Source organism: Lutjanus erythropterus, chromosome 15, assembly GCF_056507025.1.
Source record: "Lutjanus erythropterus isolate fLutEry1 chromosome 15, fLutEry1.hap2, whole genome shotgun sequence".
Lineage (NCBI taxonomy): Eukaryota > Metazoa > Chordata > Actinopteri > Lutjaniformes > Lutjanidae > Lutjanus > Lutjanus erythropterus.
In genome coordinates, this window is record NC_139331.1 from 18,241,895 (window position 1) to 18,264,113 (window position 22,219).

Below are 22,219 nucleotides of genomic sequence, written 5' to 3' on the forward strand. Positions count from 1 at the left end.
CCCAGAAAACTAAAGTACAGGTAAATTGCACTGATCACAGCAGGCTGATGGGGGATATAATCGGTCATTGGATTGCTGTGCTGAAATCACAGTACATGTAAATACAAAGCAAACCCCATCACTGACCAAAATCCTCCTTAATAATATTTATTGTATTCCTCATTTCTTCTGCTGTTGTCCGTCACCCTCCAGATGCTGAGGAAACGACACAACGGCTCCATCCACCGGCCAGACAGTCAGCAAGCTGTGAAATCTCCCCCTCTACTGGTGAGAAGTGGAGCAGTGGTGCTCTAAGTTTGAATTTGATTTGGACTTCCTGTAGATATCTGGATTAATTTGACTCTGCGTGTTGTTTCTGCAGGACTCCCCTGACCCAAACCGTGAACAAATCGTCAAACTCTCAGTGAGTACATATTTTTTTTAACAGCAACATGGAGCTGAATAATGGGCTCAAAATATATCAGGGTGTCTACATGTATTAGCTAGTTTTAGCAAGTTTTTAATGCCACAGTTTAATTACATTTCAGGACAATTTTGCAATAAATATGAATGAAAATATAAGAATACTCTTCTGATTAAATTCATATATTGTCGAGTATACATGAGGCAGAATGACTATCACTGGTTGAGTTACAGAACATTTGTCCAAATATGTTCATTTGAGTCTCAAATGAGGCTCCTGTACTATTATTATTATTATTATTATTATTATTATTATTATTATTATTATTATTATTATTATTATAGTTCTCCTATGTATCAATTAGACATGGCTTTTAAATAAATAGATAAATGCCATAATTTAAGACTATGTAGCCCTTTAAAGTTCTTTCATTAGTAAATGTGGATTTATGATTTTAAGATTTTTTAAGGATGTGCATACTCCCTCTGATTTGTTAGAATGTGTGTGTGGGAATACACAACTTCAGTCCAGAGTTAAGTAAACTATTGATTATTCCATTCAGACTAAGCTGAGCTCCGTGTCCCTCCGAGGGATCAGCGCCTCCAGCTCGGCAAATGATATCAGCGGCAATGATTTCCACGGCAACTATGCTTTTGAGGGAATCGGTGACGATGACCTGTAACCGCCGACACGCCCCCCCCCCCACCCCTTTTCATTCCACTGTCAACGACTGGGACAACAAAGATTACAAGCTGAGCTGAGCCGAGCCGAGCGGTCCACACGGCGTCCGATTCTGCAAGATTGTAGCTTCTTCCTGGAGAAATCGCTGCCTTAAGCTCTCGTTTGATCTTTGACTGTGTCCTTTCTTTTAGACTCGTAGGAGCTCATACTGATTTGGTTTTAGTTACAATCATCATATCCAATTGAAATTTGATCCCTATGTTTTTAAACTTGTGGCAACAGACGCTAAATAGCATGTAAAGCTACAGGTACTCTAATAGGGCGGCTTTCCGTATGTTACTGTCTGACTTAAGTTTTATTCACATGGATTACTGTTTCACCCACAGTATATGTGAAGTTCTATAATGCAGTTCAATTCTTTGAGGTACAAAGTAAATTAATATATTATAAACGTACATGAAGAAAACCTGCTAGATCCTGGATTCTTCCCTCGGTGGCTGCATGCTCCTTCCTGACCAGAGAGCCAAATGTTTAGTTAGTTATTTAGACCTGGCACTAGTGATAAAACAGCAGAACTGGACATGGATAGTTCTCAAAAATGGCCATGAGTCCAGTGAATGTGTTGAAATATGATCTCAAAACTGTAGACTATTCAGAGCAACTGCTTGATCAATGTTTGGCTTGGCTATATACCAAATCGTCATGTTTTTATACTGTTAGTGCTCCTCTGTGTGTCACGCTACTCATGTGCCAAGTCTTAGCAAAGATACCGGTGGTGTTTCCAGCTTACGTTTGAGGCACAGTCGCTCATTCTGCCTTCAGATATGGTCTGATGCCTTAACTTTTACTTTTTTTTTAGCCTTGTGGGTTGTCGTTTAACCAGACATTGGTTGAAACTTAAGAGACTGTTCACCCCAAAATCTAAAATTCATTGTTTTTAATCTGGCCTGTAGTGGACTTTGTCCATCCAGGTTGTTTTGGTGTGATTTCCCAGTTTACGGAGATACTGGTTATAGAGGTGTTTGCCTTCTCTCAAATATAATGGGACTAAATGGCAGTCGACTGTGGTTGAAAAAAAAAAACAAAAAAACTCAACAGCATTGTCTCTCACCAGAGATCATGACCCAGTTATTCAGATAATCAACAGACCATGTTGTGAGCAGTGCCATGTAGGAACTATTTTATTTCTAGTGGAAAGAAAGTAGTTCAGTTTGCTCTGTAAACCCAACTGTAGATGACTGAGAGAAAAAAAATTAAAAGAAAGGAAACACAGGAAAATAAATGGTAGCGACAAGGAAAGAAAAGATTAAAAAGCCTTTTATTGTAGTTGCTAAATAATTTAAAATGCCCACATTTTTCGACCACATCTCTACAGCTGATATCTCCAAACCCCTGCAGCTCACACCAAAACAATCTAGATGGATAAACAGAACTACAGACCAGAGGAAACGCGTGTATTTTTGATTTTGGGCTGAAGTGTCCCTTTAAACGTCAGTGTCAGCCGGTGTTACCTAGAATCTTGCAGAACTTGATCGATGGTTGCTTTGGCCGAGCTGCTTGCACTTGCTGCACCCATCATTTTTGCACAGTATTACAGGTGAAGATGAATGTTTGAGTGGAAGCTTGAGCATGACTTTTAAACATTGTGTGGAGATTTTATTTGTTCCCGAGGGGCTCTGTAAATCCATCTATGATTTTTGTTTTTTTTTAAAACCAATTTTTTAAAGGTTTCTCATAAATGCCAAATTATAGTTTACTAAAGCATTTTGCACAAAATAAACATAAAAATTATGACAATGTCACTTTTTATATTATGTACATGCAATTAAGTATTCTGAACATTTACTAATATCTTTATCATCAATAGCTTATTGTAATCAAATAGATCAAATGTAATCTAAGCTGTATAGAACAAAGTTTAAATGGACTAACATTTATCATTGTTTACATAATGTTTAGGGGACTTTATTAGTTAAAAATGGAAAGTGTTTACAAATTTTGCATCTGATTTTTCTTTGTCTTGTTCATTTTGGGCGAGTGATGGTGTTGTGGGGAGCGTTCTTCTTCTTGGCTTCAGTTCATTGTAATTTGTACGTTCATTGTGCCAATCATCTCAGAGGATTATAGTTGAAAAGGTGCTTTGGTGAAGTGGCTAATGTTGATCACAATTGCTGGAGTGAACAGAGTTCATAGAGAGCAGGCAACAAAATGAACATATCCCGCTGTTTTATAAGACATGGCATTCCATTTTTATCGCTGTTGGCATCTAGTCAGCGTGTTTTGAAGCCTCTAAATGTAAATCAATGCCAACCTATCAACAGCTTTACTCTCACTGGTAGCCAGAACTGTAAACAAAATGTTCTCAATATAAATGTCTTGTTCTTTCACTGCTGTGCTTCTTCTGTCTTTAGTTGCATTTGGACACCACCATTAATTTCTGTTTTCTCAATTCCTGTCAAAGTACATGGAAGCTGCAAAGGTCCTGGGTGTTAATAAATGTGTAGGTGCCAAATTACACTTTTAAAGTGCATTTATCATCAGCAACACTTTTACAGAAAATGTCAGATTTCATGATGATTGTATTGACTCGATTCATTCCACTACTTTTCGTTTTGATTCTAGTGGTGAGGTCAGTGACAACTGTCATGATGCTACAATAAACTCTGAAATTAGGTGACCCTGTGGTTCTCCGTTCTTCTGTCATGTTTTCACCTTTACTCAGCATCTTTTGTAAGCCGCTGCTTCGGTTCTCAGACATGGAACATGCCAGGAATATAAAGCAACCAAGTGACATGAATCAGTACGTCACAAATTTTCTGTAGGAGAAAACTCACCTCATGACTTTTTATCTGTTTGTGGCTGATATTTGTCCAGTAACAGTGTACCAGATAGTATTGAGTTTTCACATCAGTACGACATAAGGAAACAATTTTTATTTTTCAGCTGTGCATTGTACTGTACAGCACATTGTGCACTTGAAAAATAAAACAAATTTAGCACAGATGCAATACTGGGTTAATTTTACCCCGTTCCAACAAGTAGTGACTCACTCAGCAGAAGGTTTATTTTGGTCCAGTAACCCACCAGTAATACAAAACACCAACACTGGATCAAGTTAACCCAGTATTGCATCAGTGCTATATTGACTCTACCAGGGTAGATTTTAACCAAGTTTTTTTTTTTTTTTTAGTGTGTGTAACTGACATTTCTCTGTCATTTCTTGTATCTTATTGACGGACTATACTGAATGCCAGTTTTAAATTATCAGCTGATTTAATGGCCTGATCGTTTTATCAGTAGTGCTCTTCCTAACTTAATTTGTTCTGCAATATCACATTTACTGTCTGTAAATATCATAGCTATGATGTTTAACATGCTCACCATCTAATGTGTGTTAATATGCTGATAATGCATAATAATTCATCCTGAGGGGGACATGACAAGCAAACTGTGTGGTTATTCATCCAACAGCTGTCAAGATATTCCAACCTAATGGGGGGCGTCAAACAAAAACAAACGTCAATAGGATTCATGTACGTCTGTTCAAAATGCCACCGCTTTCCATCCAGTAGATGTTCAAGGACCAAAGTGGTGGACTGATCAACCAACTGACGGACCGATATTACCATTCGTAGAGTGCATGTCTAGAGAAGGAAAAGAGAGAGAGATCCAGCCCGCTGTCTGACATTCAATGAAATGAATTCCACATGTTTATTTCAAAATCCTCACTTAAGGCATTTATGAGACACTGCATAAAGACAAAAATGGACACTTGGGGGATGTCAGTACTAGTCAATGGGTTCAATGCTCCATTGTGTCATGGCAAGTTGGCAACCTGAAAAATATCTCACTTGCATATAATAGTAATTCAAAAAGAGAGTAAACTTAAATCACAGTCCCTATTATTTCTCCCATGGTAACTAAATGACACACCACACATTCAAAATTAAAAAAACAATTCTATATATTAAAGTATGCGCTTCTAGCAGTGTGTTACAGCCACGTTAGAAAAATAAAACAACTATTACACACTCACATGCTTACTAATAGTGTCATTTTTTTCAAGTAAAAAACACGAGAATGGGCTAATTTCACAGTCAATAGTAAACAGTAATAATCAAAAGGAAGGTGATTAAACAGTCTCCATCAAAAAGACCCAAAATGAACAAATTTAAGTTCTAGAAATTTAAAGATTAATGATATGTAGCTAGTAAAAGTTTGTGGGGAAAAAGATCCTTTGAACAACATGCTCATTTACGATTCTGAATCACATATAAGAGACGTCAACAATGCTTTTTTTTCCCTCCACAACTTAAACCTCTCGAATGCAACTCTGTGTATATTTGTGCTTTTTCTTCAACCAGAAATCAAGGCCAAAGAGGGCCTCTCAAAATGCTTGTGCATGCAATTTTAGCGTTAAAATGACTAGAAATAAATTTGTTGCCAACGTTTAGGTCTTCCTAATAATATTTTATAATCCTGAGGGGTTTGGAAAAAATGACAACACAGTTCAAGACACTGGAGATTATTCAGTTAGGTTAACACAACCTAATTCATCAATGTAGTTCCTCAAGGGTAAAACAGTTCCAGTACTATCAAATAGCACTTTGCTAGTAGTACATACGTCAGTAAATTAATCTGAAGGCATGCTGTTACCAGAGCTTGCGCCCAAATGCAAACAAAAGCACAAAATTGGCCCTTACAAGGACCCATCTTTACTTAAAGCTGCACTGTGTAGTCTTGACTTTTATTACTTGTTAAAATAACATCATGAAGGCAAGTCAGGTAAATGTGAAAGGAAGAAAGAAAAATAAAAGTCACATTCAAGAGATTTCATGAGTTTTTGGTACAAAAAGAAAAGGTTTGACCTAAATTGTAACTAAAAACTTTGATAAATACAGCAGTTGTCCCTCATTTAAAGAACTGTATGTAAACTACACAGTGCAGCTCAACAGTTCAGGCAAAAATGTGCATGAGTTCCATGTATTGAGGAGTATTTGGTAGTGTTCTCTGTACTACGTTGAAGAAACAGATATGTGTTGTAATACAAGAGAAAAATGTTTAGAGCTGCAACTATTGGTCAATTAATCATTTAGTTGTCAATTACTGAATCAATCACTCAATCAACTGTTTTGTTTGGTTAACTGTTACGAGTCTTCTTTTTTTTTAACAAAAAATGTCTGTTCTCTGATTTTAGCTTCTCATATGTGAATATTTTCTGGTTTCTTTACTCCTCTATGACAATAAACTGAATATCTTTGGGTTGTGGACAAAACAGGACATTTGAAATCATCACATCAGGCTTCGAGAAACATTTTTCACAATTTTCTGACATTCTGCGGAACAAACAACTAATCGGTTAATCAAGAAAAATAGCAAAAGATTAACTGATCTAGAAGATAATCATAAGTTGCAGCCCTAGAAATTTTATGACAAGTCTTGTGTGGTTTGACGCACAGAACGAGACAGTCAAAGGACTTCCAAAGTAGACTAAGTCCATTCATTTTGACACAAACACAGAGCACAAGACTCTGAACAGACTCCTTACTTAATCCAAGAAGGGATCAAAATATTCGGAACATAATTGTGCGAGATTCTACAAATAAACAATTAGCAGCCTCTGAAGACATCTGACAAAACACTAAAAGACCGATACACGCTAAAACAATATAAAGGCTCTGTGAAAAACAAAAAGTTGCTGGTAGCTTAGTTTTGCTGAGTTATATTTTATACAATCTCAAGTTTGTAGCATGAGTGTATCGTCTGACCTCCCTCCCTGGACATATACTGCATATCAACGCCTGTCTCTTTTCGGTGAGTTTGACCGCCCACTCCCATCCCTTTCCTCACTCCCTCCTCTTCATCGTTTCCAGTCATTGGAACTTTGACCCAGCCGTCTGTGGCCAGGCCATGTTTCTTCTGATGTCTCTTATAATTGTCCCAGTGGCCGGTGGTGTAGCCGCACTCCTGACACTTGTACGGCTTCTCTCCGGTGTGCCGGAGCATGTGCCGCTTCAGGTTCATGCTCTGGTTGCAGCTGTAACTGCACACCGCACACTGGAAGGGCTTGGCGCCCGAGTGCACCCGCTGGTGGCGCTTTAGGTTGGCCAAATTCCCGCAGGCGTAATCGCACAAATGGCACTTGTAAGGTTTCTCGCCTGTGTGCACCCTGTGGTGGCGCTTGAGGTTGTCGAAGTGTGCTGAGGCGTAGTCGCACTGTGGGCACTTGTATGGTTTCTCACCGCTGTGAGTTTTCATGTGTCGTGCCAAGTGGTTTGGGTAGTGTGTGAGGAAAGGGCAGGCAGCGCAGGTGTACACCTTGTCACTGCGCTCGCCAGGGCTGTTGGGAGACGATGAAGAGTCTTTAGTCAGCATTTCTAGGGTACACTTGGCACAAATCTGGGCGGAAGAGCCATCCTCGTCCTCCAGGACAATGCCACACAACCGGCAAGTGTATGGGAAAAGTGAAGGGGGGAGGGCAGCACCGTCTGCTACGCCCCCTCTTGTCGCCCTGCTGCCACCACTGCCTGTGTTCTCCAACAGGGGTGGAGGCTGGTGGCCAGGAGCTGGGTTAGAGGCTGGTATGGGTGGTGGTGATGCACCCTTTAAGCCGTCAAAGGCTGATAGGTAGTCACTGTTCTGGGCTCCCAAAGTCAGGTTTGATGTCGGCCTCGCAACTTCTGAAACTTTACAAAAAGATTAGAGAGAGTTATTATAGTATATTCTTAGAGTGGGTTTCACCAACAAAGATTAATTTAATCGAAGATTAGTTCTAATCAGTTTATCAAAACTTGTTTAAAATGTGTAAATCCAGATTAAAAATTAAGCAGATTGTGCCGATTGCACAATTAAAAACTAATCTGAATTCAGTAAATTCAAGTTTAGTGATTTAAACCAAAATCAAACAGTTCAGTCATTATGGAGATGGTTGCTTACTCAAATTAAAATAAAAAATGAATGTGAGTGCTGTCGAGCATTAAGGAACTTGATTCTTTTTCTCAATCCATCTAAAAAAGACATTTTAAAAGTTAAACCTCTCAAGTGTATGTTCAAAGTTGATATCATATTTAAACTGGAGTTAAAAATTTTGGTGCAGCAGAATAAAAACTAAACTTAGATTTAAAGAGATGTAAATTTAATCTTTCATAATTTAATTCTGGTTTAAAAGTTTATTTCACCATAATTTAGAGTTAAACCATTATTTAATTGGGTTTAAAAATGAACCCTTGTTGGTGCAACCCACATATGACTGATCAAAGCTAGGAGAGTGTATATCAGGTTTAAAGATTGTATGTGAGTCACAATATAAAAAAGTGACATGCAACTATGAATAAAGGAAATGATCCATACCCTTGGCTGAAGCTGCAGACACTTCCTCACTGGGTCTTTGCCCAGTCACATGCCTCTTCAGGCTGTTTTGGCCACTGGCAGGTCGTGGCGGGGCGTCCTGTCCCGGCCCTGTGGAGGGCACATGCATGCGCTGGTGCCTCTTGAGGTTGCCAAGGGAACTGCAGGCAAATGAGCAGCTGTCACATTTGTACGGTTTCTCCCCTGTGTGAATGCGCAGGTGTCTCTGCAGGTTCACCAGCTGGGCCGAAGCATAAGTGCACAAGGGGCAGTTAAAGGGCTTCTCCCCGTTATGAGTCTTCATGTGACGCTTCACATGGTTTGCGTAACGTGAGGAGAAGCCACACAGGTGACATGAATGCAGTTTGGGCAGTTTGTCCTCAGCTGTCAGTGCTTTGTCACCCATCCCATTCCCCAACCCTTCGCCATCAAGCTGCAAATGGGAGCCTGAGCGAATCCCACCGATGCTTCCAAAAGGTGAACAGAAGTCTGTGTTTTTGGCTTCCCTGGAGGCTTTGCAACACCTGAGGCAATATGGGCCAACTAGGTCTATGCCAGGTCCCAGAGGTTCATCACGGAGCTGTCCGCAGCCCCTGCAGGACAGGTAGGGAGGGAAACTGGGCTCAGACTGGGCAGCTCTGCCGTCGTCTTCCCGACCGTTGTCAGCGGCGCCGTGCGAGTTGTCTGTTTCACTTTCCATGCTGAGCTGGCTGTAGGCAGGGCTCTCCTCATCACCCAGAGGATACACAGAGAAACCGATCTCAGCAGCTACTTCTGAACAGGAAACACAGAGAGAAACAAATTTTCTAAACACTGCATGAGTTTTCAGCACCAAGGCCTTCACAACCCACTCTAAATGTCATTACAGACCTCAACAAACTCAGAGCACATTTCAGTGCCACTATTTATTAAATCTACAACATTTCACACCAAAGTTTATATTTGCAATCATGCTTTCTCTGTCTCCCCATCTGGAATGATTTATTCTGTATTACACATTATATAGCCATCATTTAATCAGCAGGTGTTGTTGGGGTCCAGATTTGTTTTGCAAGAGAGACCAGAGTAGAGCAGAGGAAATTAAGTACAAATACAACCAGTCACACAAAAGCACGTTCACAAACAGCATAAGAGACAATCACAGACATCTTGATTGATATAGAGAGGCAAAGTCACAGCCCTTTCAGTGGACCTCCATGGGGCCTAATTTCGTTAAAAATATGAACTGTAGTTAATGTTGAGAGACAAATAATCTTTTGATCTGGCTTGAATTGTATAACTGATTACATGCGTTTGTTGGTTTAAAAGATAATTTTTCATGCGGTTTGTCATAAAACTGTTGAAGTATCAGACTGTGAAGATATGTAATCAGAAAGACTACACACCAAACAGTTGCATAAGTGACATCATGATTTTCTCTCTCCAAAAGCTAGTGCTACGATGGCTGTGTGCTTTTTGTACCAGGATGCAGTCATGTGACCAACAGTTCTTGCTCATTCTTCCTCCTCCCAGCTGATCAAAGGACCAGGAGATGCTGCATACTTCAGGTAAGATAAGATCGGGGAGCTGTGATGTTGGTGTCTGTGACTTATATTGTGAGAGATGAAAGATGTAGTTCACTGAGTGGTTTCAAATTAAACCAAAGTACGACAAACCTAACACAAACTGCAACATTGTCTTTTTACTGACAATGACCAGCAACGATGAGCCCTACACTGTAAACTGATCAACTGTTTGTAACTGTCATTTGTCTGTCAGTGTGAAGCAAAGACCATTATCCCAAAAACAAAAGCCTGCAGCTCAGAAAATACACACTTGGGAGTTGTAGTTCAATGACTGCCTGCCTTTATGCCTACTGCTCAATTTAACAGTTAAATATTTACTCTTTCTAAAAGATTATTAATGACTGTTATTCTCATACTCATACATACTCATTAACATACATGTACTCATTATCCATTTAACATAATTAAGTATCGACTTTGGCTCCATGTTAAGTGAACAGTAAAACAACATCAGATGTTCTGCGCTGGAATGGAAACTTCAAACTAGAACTTGCCGGCTGCAGTGTTGTTGCTGAAGAAGCCAGTATTTCAACTTATCATGTTTGCCTAATCTCTGATGACTTATCATTTTATGATTTAGTACAGTAAACATATGACACCTTTCTCCTAAAAGTCACTACAATGAAATGTGATTTTATCAGTCTTATTTTCATAGCACACAGGCTGGCAACATTGTGACAGGCAGAGGGTCAAGTGGGCGAAGATTAGCGACAACACTGCTGAAATTATGATACGATTCAACAAAAGAACGTGGCACAAAGAGATATAAACAAAGGTATAAGAAAGGCAAGACACTTCCTTACTAACTGAACTAAAGTCAGACTGTGAGGGCACAAATTCAAATGTCGCCTAACAAATCTCACTGAATGACTCGCTGAACAAAGAAAACAACCAGTGGAACAAGCTGCTACAGATAACGCCCCTCCTTTTCTACCACACTGAGAGTGAGATAACTTCAGTGCACAGAAAGAATCTCTCTTCTCAACAGAAAAGTGAATCTCAGACAAACATTTTGATACTCACAGTTCTACCAGCAAGGTCAACAGCGTTTTAGCTGTCGCTGTGCCATCTGTGGTTTTAAGACACAAACAAAAAGGACAAAAAAAAAAAAGAGACAAATATCCCAGAAGGCAGGAAGAAAAGCTCTGAGACTTCACAGTACTCTTCGCCGTCAGTGCATGTGTCTGAAAGCCAGAAGAAGAAAACCGCCTTCCTCCACAAATGCCGAGGCAGGATGTGAGGAAGGCGAGAGCGGAGACTGCCCTTTTATCCTGCCCCATGGAACCCCCTCGTGGATGATTACCCTGCCTAATGATAATGATGATGACTGTAATGGTGAAGCTGCTGCTGCTGCCGCTGATGATGATGATAATGATGATGAGGGTAGATGATGATGATGATGATGAGGGCAGATGATGATGATGATGATGATGATGATGATGATGAGGGGGAAACGATAATGGTAGTGGGGTAGTGGGAGCAGAGGCAGATGATGATGATGATGATGATGATGATGATGATAAATAAATGCCCTCTTATAATGGTGTCCTTGATGGTAATGGTCCTATTTTTATGACCATTATATAATAATGGTGTCTCAGCTCCTTTCTCTACTTTTCCATTTGTCAGATCACTCTCTCTGACAAAGAGCCATGCTGGGAAATATGAGCTGGTGCTTCCATTTCTCTTACTGTCGCACAGAGGGGCAACACTTCATCGCTGCGAAACAAACTGTAAAAACCTACGAGTCCTCTTTGTAGTGCAGCTGGCCATCGCTACATTTCCTTTAGTGGCAAGAAAACCACTTAAATAATTTCCATCTGATTCATTCCATGTTTTTGTGGCAATGACAGGAAAACATAATGATAGTATCATCTTTTCACCAAACAAATGTAGTTCAAACTGTGGAGTAAATTCAAATATAATGACCAGACTGTGTGATCCTCCCATTCCCTTTATTATATCAATAAACACAAACAATTTTCCACATGCAAGATAAACTAATGCAGAGCAAACATAAGCAGAAAGGTGAACATGCAACATTTGAAAACAGTGAGACGCTAAAAGAGAAACACTCGGTTGAAAGATAAACTTGCCTTACTACCAAGACATCAACAGCACATGCCGCCTTTTAAAGCTACAATCCGTAAGATTTCAATGAAATCAAAACCCATTTTTTTCATAACATGTACGCTCACTCTCCTAACAATGTATCAGAGCTATATTAAAGGGTGACTGCACCCTAAAATTCTGCTTCCAGGCCAGCATATTTAGAGAGGTGAGGGAACAATGACCGGGTCATGTACAACACAAGACAACGGTCATTTTTGGCATTTTTCAGACAGTATGCTAAAAGGACACCTGTGAGTCAGAATTTCTAAAAATCATTCAAAACTCTTTTTTTTATGGCTTCACACTGGCAACAGCTGTGGCCACAGACATTCTGTTTTCAGGTCACCCCATTCTTGTGAATGCCATATCTCAGGAAAACCTTGAGGTTTTAGTTTTGGTGGTCACTGTGACCTCATGTCCATCCTGTTCTCATTGAGGAGCAAGAAGCAAAAGTAGCTGCTCGAGCACTTGCTCTCACCACAGTAACCACAGGTGTTGCCAACTTCATCAGTGCGGAAAATAAAAGGATAACTTGAAGCTATCAATTCTAAAAGAAAAAGACCCACAAAGGATTACAAACCTGAGAATTTTTCCAGGCCTAGAATCTTGCCGTCATGATCCGGATCACCAAACTCAAGGTCTTGTCCTAGAAGGAAGTCCGTGTCTAAGGAGAGGTTTCCTGGAGCTTCAATGGCTACACCATCTTCAGAATCCACTAGAGTCACAGAAAGGAACAAATCAACAACATCTGATTGAATAATATCACTTCACTGAGGTGGTTCAGTTTTAATCCCTCAAGACACCGACACATAATAGCAGAAAGCAACATTTCAGAGAAACTCCACAAACCCCTGAAGCTGCTTGAGTTTCACTGTATCAGCTGGAATCACTGGCAGCCTGATGGAGAAATCATATCTGCAAATAATCATTTATTGCCTCTAAATATCAATATCACGGTCATGTCAACAGCAAAATTTGATTGACATGCCAGCACTTCTATATATGATTTTATGCATATATTTTATTTTGTGGGGGTATGGTCTGTATTTTCATTGGTGAAAATCCTTTCAGTTCCACCACAATGTCACATGTTTAACTGTGTGCATAAAAGTGAAAAAAGTTTGACATAAGCTTGGAAGAAAATTTAATTTACTACCCCCACAGTGTACAAACAGCATCTTATGAACAAAAAATGAACTGCTAACAGTTGACAGATGGAGCTCTTTAACTGCAGTTCCAGCTAATGACGCCTGAAATCTTAACTTGGTCTCTCAAGCTTGATGGCATCCAAACAAACAACTATCACACAGCTGCCACGATTCAGAAAACTACTATCAGGCCAATTCAAGGGCATCATGCTCAGCAGTCCTTCAGAAACAGTCTTATGCTACCATCTTGTGGCTGTTTTAGTGTTTGACATAATAAAAAAGTCTATTAAGACCAGTGCTGCCCAAACTTTTTCCACTTAAGGTCTAAAACTGAAACTTCCCTTAATTGACTGATGGCCTGCACAAAGTGACACTCTTCTTGTTGTGCTCAGATTATGAAAAATTATTCATAATTAGGAATAGAATATTTTTAAAGATTTTAAAAAAAAAAGTCCTTTGCCTTTATTTGACAGGACAAGTGAGGACAGACAGGAAAGAATGGAGAGAAAGAGAGAGGACACTGCATGCAGCAAAGGGCCACAGCTGGAATTGAACCTGGGCTGCTGCAGTGAGGATTACAACTTCACATGGAGCACAGTCTCAACCAAATGAGATACTAGGGTGCTGCTTACAGAGCATTTTTACCTCACAAAAACAAAACAGTATAGATGACGATTTTTAAAATGATCATTTTAAAATACACACACACACACACACACACACACACACACACACACACACACACAGATATATATATATATAGGGCTGCAATGATTATTTAAATTATCAATTAATCTGTTGTTTGTTTTCTCGATTAACTGATAAGTTGTCTGATCTGTACAATGTCAGAAAATAGTGAAAAAATGTTGATCTGTGTCTCCCAAAGCCCAAGTTGATGTCATAAAATATCTTGTTTTGCCCACAAAGATCTTCAGTAGAATTTGGACATTTAAAAAAAATTACTCAAAACAAGTATCAAAATATCTGGCAATTAAATTAATCATTGATTAACAACTAATTAATTAATTAATTAATTGTTACAGCTTTGGAAACATGGTGGTCCAAATCACCAGCTTTGGCCCATGGGCCCCACTTTGGGCAGCACTGTCTGGGACGTGTTAAATTAGAGATAGATGACTATTAATTAAATAAGTGGAAACAAAAACAAGCTTGTGAATGGAAACTATTACAGTAAAAAGGTCACAGTAATACGCCCTGAGATTTATAATTACTGCTTGACAATAACATTATTTGAGTGTTTTAAGTAATTAGAAATCAGTTAAGAGTGAGGAGTAACTGAATTTTCCAAGTTATGAGTTTTTTGGTGTTGATATTACGTATAGACCACCACTGAAATACTTGTATCCAGTCACACTGAATAAATTTCTCGCCTTTTCTATGCATAACAGATGGTAACATCAAGTTAAGAAATAGTGCCAGCCTCTCTTTGGCTATGTATGTTGTTGTAACAACTATATTTAGAGTGTGAATGTAGGGAAATTAAAAAGCTGGTTAAACAAACAGTACTGCTTCTGCTAATTGGGATCATTAAAATCTGGCCATAATGAGAGGTCATAGTTTGAGAGTTACAGTTAGATAGATACTACAAGGAATTTTTAACACCCTCATAAGCGAATGAGACCACCTGTGAGAAGATCGGCTATTTCTATGTAGTTATTCTTGTTGCCTGCCACTTGACCACTTTCTCCTTGAAATCTGATGAAACAAGCTTGTGTTATAATTTTCACAGGCAAAGTTACCTTGGCCAAATAAAAAGGAGGAGGAGGATTTGGAGAATTTTATTTTTGACGTTATATTTTGTGGTTATTACGGTGAAAACACTACCACTTTTGTTCACAGGGGCCACCAAAATTAATGGATGCGTGCACGGCATCAACAGCATGTATGCTGTGCATTTAACACCTTAAATCTGTATGAAACAGTTAATACCTAACATGATATCAGTCATCTCATTCTGAATCACAGAACACACTGAATAAAAGTAGAATTTGGTCGCAAGCATCTTAATGTGTCTTTTTATACAGAGTAAATAGCTCTAAACATCAGATCTTTACAGTTCTAACTTTATAAATCTTAGAAGCAACTTGCAGCATTCACATTCCACAATCATTCTAATGGATGTAGAACGTGACTTTAGATTTAAATGCCTGTCTAGTTGCAGTACTGTGGCTAAGTATGATGAATGTGAAACATTTCAAGTTTTTAAACAGTAACACCTGGGGTCCAGATGTGAACAGAGAGACAGAAGACGTGGTAAATGTCCAGGCCAGTAACAGCAGGGATTTTATATGAAACTGTCAAGCCACAGTTACCGTATGATGTTAAAATTTGTATAAAGTTAACAACATTTTGAAAGAAACTTAGAATACCTACATTTGACTGGCTGTGGATTCTGTTGTTTTTTTCTTGGCATCTTCCAGTCAGCCTCTCTCTTTTTTGCAGCGTCTTCTTGCAGACTTCCACAACCATCAGCTCATTCTCATCCGTTTGGAAGATATTCTTCAGAATTTCTATAGATGCAAGATAGAATCAATCAAAATCAATTAGTGTGATGGTTTTCCACAATTAATAGTTTAACTGTCACATTACAACTTCCTAAAACCAATGTGACATCATCACATTGCATGTGGAACAATGTTAGTGCTCCCCATTGTGAGTTTTGGGAAGGTTGTGAAAACATTAGTTTTGAGCGCTGTACTGTAACTCTCATGCACGTTTGCTATAAATGTTTACCTGAAGTCACTATCATCTTGTCTTAAAGTTAACAGGTTTCTCACATCCTAAATGAGAGCAAAATTAATCTAATCTACTCTAATTTAATCCAATTACTGGCTAGCATTAAGATATGTCATAATGCAAATGTTAATGCTGTTAAATGACATTGCTTATACTATACTCCATCTCCTTTGATTAGCAATCAAGTTCAGATATCTACAGCATAATCAATGTATTTTTCAATTTTATTAATTAATTCTGGAGCTGCGACACTTAGTGGATTTATCAATTAGTTGTCAACTATTAAGTTAATTATTTAAATAATTGGTTAATTGTTTTGCATCACTTTAAAGACAATTCCTGATTCCAGCTTCTTGAATGTTTATATTTTCTGGTTTCTTTACTCCTCTACAACAGTAAATGGAATATCTTGGCTATGTGGACAAAACAAGACTATTGAAGATGTAATTTTGATCTTTTAGAAACAATGACTTTTTTCACCATTTTCTTACATATTATAGACCAAACAATAACAAACTAATCAATTAATTGAGAAAATGATCAACAGAATAATTTACAGGCAAATAATCCTTATTTGCAGCCCTATAACCACTTATATATAAGTTTATTTTTGGATGGTCCCACTGTGATGAACCATCTCATTTCTGAGGGAGGGCAAGACAAAACACACAACATGATACAGACACAGTTACATACAACATACATGTGTAAAGGCTCTCCTTTACTGACCCACCCACACATCATTCCCATAAATCCACAACACCTAAATCACACAAAAAATAATTAGGAAGTAGAGCACAGAGTGCAGTAACAACAACAACAATAATTATAACAGTAATAATAATAATAATACAGGCAAGACCAACGTGGGAAAGCTGTTCAATATTAGAGGGCCAGGAAGACATTACCATTAAAAGCAGAGGCATGATGTTAATAAACAAAAGCTTAAAATTCTACCTACAAATAAAATATTACATATTCCAATCAAAATTATCAATGGCTAACTTCTAACTGAAGTTGATCAACTCACTAGTTGATGATGAGAACAGGACAGAATGAAATCATGAGAACAGAATGAAAGTCAGTAGTCATCGGTGACGGTGTCATCAAGACAATTACCCATACTGCTGGCTCATACACAATACGTAAAAGCTATCTTAGTCATGTAAACTTTACTAACCGCTTCATCATGTCTGTTACGCCCTGCATGATTTGTAGCAAATCTATTATGTCCTTATGAAGCCAGTTGGAGGCTATTACACAGGGTAATTAATATGAAACTATCTGTTCACTGGTAAAGACTGCCATGAGCAATCTCTTAAAGGTAACAATACAAGACACATAAGACATTTCCCTGTTTTATCTGGATGTGAAGTGGTGCATTTTCACTGTTAACAAACATACAAAACATTATTAAGTCGCATAGCTAGCCATGAAGCTACTTCAGCAAAATGGCTAACACATTAGCTCAGTTACTGCCATCCGACGGAGAGCAATCAAGCGAGTCAGCTAGCTCTTTAAAATAAAACATGCCCTCACATAGCATACAGCTAGCTTATGTTGTCAATGCTCACTACTACAACAAATGTCAGCAATACTTAGAAAAACGGTTAGCCAACTAATGACTGAATAAACAAAACGCGTTCCCATCAGTACCACGTACTAATGACTGACAAGTGTCATCTTCAGTAAATATTAGCCGTGGCAAAACATGTTAACCTACAGCTAAATTAGCCGAGTAGCTTTCAAGCTAACTTACCAAGAAAACGTAAATATTCCTGTCGGTTGAGCGGGTTTTTATCGTCGCTATACACGCCATTAGATGTCAAGTGTTTTTCCTCAGATGTACAACGTCTGGAGATCCGCCATTTCTTCATGAGCTGCGGTGACAAAGAAAGGCAATTAATGGTATTTTTCATAACTTAATTGATTTTCTGATTCGCCTGTGATCCAGCAGCAGCAACAACAATAAGACTTCCGGCGTTTGTCCTTCACAATAAAAGCGATGGCTTTTAACAAAACTGTGCACATTATACAGTAGCTAATTGGTTCAGTGATTGGTCATCACTTTATTCTTACTCTTGTACAAGATACATCATTTGGACTCTGCTCTCATATTTTTTGATTTTTAGAGCAATTAAATAGATTTTCGCTTTTCATCCAAAAACAACTGGATCTAGAAAGTGTTTATTTTTCACATTGTTTAATTTTCTCTGCGTTTATTACTGCACATGATAGTGTTCTACTTACATCTGTTTGCTATGCCTTTACTATAAGTAACATGCCCACAATTATTATTATTATTATTATTATTATTATTATTATTATTATTATTATTAATAATAATAATAATAATAATAATAATAATAATAATATTATTATTATTATTATAAACTGTTTTCTTGATTTTAAATTAATTTTAGGCTGCCAACTTTACATCTGGACAGAGACTACAGATAAAAGAAAATTAGCCATTTGGCTCATTCTGGAATATTTACAGCAATGTTTATTAATATGTTCTGAGCAATAATAAAATACAATATTTGATCAAATTTATGCATAATGCAAAGATACTCAGTATAGGTTCGTGACAGAGCAGCTCTACAGATGAGCAGTTGCTGGTTGAAGATTTCACAATTTTCATGTTATAAACTTGCTGGTCAGGCAGATTACTTAAATTTAAAAGTTTCTTAATATCTAATTCCCAGTAGATGTACCTCCAGTGCCTCTTGGGTTACTTTTTTATTTTCTTTTTATGACGGTTATTAGTAATCTTAGGTTTTATTCAATTAGTATTACTACTGATTACAAAATCACAGTGCTTAGAAGCCATTTTTAAAAATAGCTTAAATGATTTGCTTTTATTCTGAAGGCATGGGCACATGCCGGATTTGTTATTGTTGTTTGCTTGATTCCATTGTATACATCTCTCTTCCGTTTAGTGATGTGTTTCCGTTTCCGAAAATAATTTCCGGTTTCTATACCTCAATGAATTGTTGTAGTTGTAGTTCTTATTTATATCGAGGCTGATCTATATTATGATCATCTTGAGTCAGTTATTTTACAGCTCTGAATCTGTGAGTTTGTCAGTCCAGTAAAAATACAATGCAACAAATCATCTACTTCAATTATGTCATTAAAAAAATAAACTATAAGCACAAAGAAAATCTAAATTGTTTATAATGTAGTCATTGCAGTGCAATGTAATATTGTGGGAAGTGCAAAAATTCCTCAAAATAGCAAAATTGTCCATCTATATTGAAAGATATTTGTAAAGATGCAACTGTTACACAATTTTGCTGATATTTTGTGACATTGTACATGATTATTTGCATTTTACAAAAGAATCAGTGAAGAAGAAGCACCTTTCTGTCTGTTTTAAGATTATAATCTGTCCAAGACTGCTTGAAGGCTCCCTCCACTCAGAAATACGTTTTCTTTTTCATCCTATAGTTGAATGTTTGAGTTTAACTGTGGGCTGTTTTAACATTCGTCCCCTGATAGTTGAATTTTTTTCAGCACTCATTAAAAATCTGATTTTAAGGGGCAGCTTATGAGCATGATTTATGACATTACAACTGGAAGCCAATCCTAGTTCAATTTGCAACTTCTACAAGTGTGATGTAGGAACTTGAAGCCATCAGTGCACATACAGTGAGAATGAACAGCGAAGTAGGGGGCATCTTGTGGACACGAGTAAAACTTAATAAATGAACAAAATCTGCACGTTCATAGATTCTGGAATTTTTAATGAGGTACAGAGATAGATGTAGAAGGAGTATATGCATTTTAAATACTAAAACTAGTTTTAATGATGTGGGAATTACACTTTTTTGCAGAAAAAAACATCGGACATACATTATTGTTCCAAGCAACCTATTTATGTCTTACTGTAATACATGCTTAGAGGAAATATTAAAAATAGATTGTATTATCTGTATATTGTGAAGCTGCAGAATACATAAATGCCTGGCAGTCCCACAAATTAGAATATCTAGCTTGTAAACAATGATTATTGAATAATATGCTGCTGTAGAGTGCATACTGAAAGCTCTCTTTACACTCGTTGTTCAGTGGCACAGACCCACTCTGGGATGGTGAATCAATAGACTTAACTGGGACTTAAAACTAGGCTAACCTAAAAGGTTGCCCTCCTAAAAGTTCCAAAAACTATTTATGTAGATCTCACATGTCTAATGTGTTATATGTGTGTGTGTTATTTTTGAACTCTAAGGAATAGTTAGGCTACCTTTTATTTTACTGCTTTATCGGGATGTAAAATATATCAGATATTGTGATGAAACTAAAAAAATGTCTCAAAACCATACTAGACTGTGATTGTGATTATATCTGTGATATTTCAAAGTTAATTATGTTATCTTATTATCTTCATTTTATTTAATTAGTGTGAGTGACTTCTGCATTGTTTTTGTAATTCAGACATTGATTACCAAAGAAAACTCATGCTAATTGTTTTGTACATGCTTAGCTCATGGTTATTTTATTAAAGAAAAGCAAAAGCACTTTAAGTTCTGAACGATTGGCCCTTTGTGCTCCAACAACAGCTGAGCAAGCTTGGTAACTTCAACTATGATGAAAAGAAAACCAAATTTTGTACATGGTTAAGAGATGTTACTGGATTTGTAAAGGCAACATATATTCACAACTTAAGTTTGCTAATCTTAGCAAAATGCTAGCTAACTGGCTAGCCAATCTGCATCAATCATTAGTTGGCTAGTAAGCCAGCGCTTTGCTAACATGAGCTAAGTTTGCTGAACTATTATTGCACTATAGAACAAAAAGGGGTTGGACTTAGGAGAGTTTTATCAAAATGGCAATATGGCTTCCTGCATTGTTCAAATCGGAAGAGGCACACTAATACCATTCAAATACCAAAAGTCAAAATACCATTTTAAGCAAAATGTTGTTGTTGTTGCAGAGATGTCCTGGCCTGCACAGAATTCAACAGAAAACATCTTTGTTTGGTACAGACACCCGAAAACCCCCAGTCATGGATGGGATGGGGACTATTTGCATGTTCATGAATTATTGAATACTAAATGAGGGCAAGGTGTAGAGCTATATGTAAGAGTTTTTTTTAAGGTATTTGAACTTATTTTTTTGGGGAAAACATCACACACAATTTATTACTTCTTGCAGAGTATGTTATATTGTTTTTTTTAATTTTTTTTAATCGTGGTATTATGGTACCTTGATTTTTTCCTAAAGCTTGATTTTGCAGAATAGATGAAACCCTTCTCATTTTTCACTCTGGTGAGTATTTGACCTAAGATGCACCTTTTGATATCACATGATCAGTGAAAACTCTAGCCAGATTTGGTTGTCTGGGACAACATTTTTTTTAAAAAAAGATGTCGTGTGTGTACATTTGGTACTGAAAACATGTGAGACCCTGCTGTTTTTTGTTATGGGATGGGGGCATTTATGAATAGGAGATCCTGGGATTCTGCGGCATCTCATTGGTTCATGTCACTGCAGTGTTCCTGCCTCCCCTCAGGCCGCCGCACAGACAGCTCAGCCATCAGTCCTGCTGCTGCTGCTGCTGCTGCACCGGGGGAAGGTTAGGAAGGCATCTCGGATCTCCTCTCCTCCTGCACCCGCCATCATCACCACACACACCTACCCTCCGTGCGACATCTCTCTCAGATACGTTTTGCGCGCAGCAGCAGAGAAGAGGAGGAGACTGACTGATTTCTGTGCTACTGTTTGGTCCTCAAGGGGAGGAGCCAGTTGTTGATTCTACGCTGCAAAGACAAGGCGCCGCCGTGCACGGAGGTAAGAGACCGTTTACGTAATACAAATTATTGTGTGTTTTATCTGCAGACTTTTTGCATTTATCGCGCCGCTTTATTTGCGCCATCACTCGTGTCTGTGAGGGATGCGTGGAGGTGGAGGTGGATGCGAATACGTAGCCTATTAAACATGCCACTCCCTGCAATACTGTAGCATACTGATGATGCCCTGAACAGACCCCTCTTTAAATGATTAAAAATGGAAGTATTAAATTGGTTTGTTTTAAATAAATAGGAAAGATAAAGCATTTTAATTTAATTGGTGTGCTTGTAAACACATTTAACCTAAAATGCATCTATAATATGTGCCATATAGGCCTGCTCTTATGGTTTATTTGGATATTTGTTTAAATAACACTTCAATTATTTGATCTGTAGAGCTAAAACAGTGAG

The 22,219-nt window shown here is 37.9% G+C and overlaps 3 protein-coding genes across 7 annotated transcripts in view; 2 read left to right on the plus strand and 1 right to left on the minus strand.

The window, feature by feature from the left end:
• The window catches only part of snx17 (sorting nexin 17), a 36,943-nt gene extending 33,182 nt beyond the window's left edge, over positions 1-3,761 (plus strand). Inside the window, exons 13-15 of the mRNA XM_084737334.1 lie at positions 193-267; positions 362-403; positions 966-3,761. Of these exons, the coding sequence (XP_084593460.1) occupies positions 193-267; positions 362-403; positions 966-1,085 (237 nt within the window). The 3' untranslated portion in view covers positions 1,086-3,761. The remainder of the gene's footprint in view (positions 1-192; positions 268-361; positions 404-965) is intronic.
• A 2,729-nt stretch (positions 3,762-6,490) lies between these two features.
• On the minus strand, positions 6,491-17,986 carry znf513a (zinc finger protein 513a). 3 transcript variants are annotated; one of them, XM_084737902.1, is made up of 5 exons: positions 17,773-17,986; positions 15,651-15,787; positions 12,689-12,823; positions 8,435-9,205; positions 6,491-7,770 (listed from the first exon to the last, which is right to left on the minus strand). In XM_084737902.1, the coding sequence occupies exons 2-5, from the start codon at positions 15,688-15,690 to the stop codon at positions 6,812-6,814; spliced, it is 1,905 nt and encodes a 634-aa protein (XP_084594028.1). In that variant the 5' UTR covers positions 15,691-15,787; positions 17,773-17,986; the 3' UTR covers positions 6,491-6,811. The 3 variants fall into 3 exon arrangements, with proteins under 3 accessions (XP_084594028.1, XP_084594027.1, XP_084594029.1); XM_084737901.1 differs by lacking the exon at positions 15,651-15,787; XM_084737903.1 differs by lacking the exons at positions 12,689-12,823; positions 15,651-15,787; positions 17,773-17,986 and adding an exon at positions 11,020-12,618.
• A 3,557-nt stretch (positions 17,987-21,543) lies between these two features.
• Positions 21,544-22,219, plus strand: part of LOC146314286 (E3 ubiquitin-protein ligase RNF19A) — a 35,742-nt gene continuing 35,066 nt past the window's right edge. For all 3 annotated transcript variants that reach the window (XM_084737968.1, XM_084737970.1, XM_084737969.1), the window contains exon 1: positions 21,544-21,809. The gene's annotated coding sequence lies outside the window, so the exon portion shown is untranslated. The remainder of the gene's footprint in view (positions 21,810-22,219) is intronic.

Bases quoted from the DNA above. Each gene is read 5' to 3' on its own strand.
- znf513a (XM_084737901.1), bottom strand. From the start codon at position 17,932: ATGAAAAATACCATTAATTGCCTTTCTTTGTCACCGCAGCTCATGAAG. The intron at 12,824-17,772 runs GTAAGTTAGCTT...CTGTGACTCTAG, and splicing joins GGAATATTTACGTTTTCTTG to TGGATTCTGAAGATGGTGTA. The intron at 7,771-8,434 runs GTATGGATCATT...CTTTTTGTAAAG, and splicing joins GTCTGCAGCTTCAGCCAAGG to TTTCAGAAGTTGCGAGGCCG.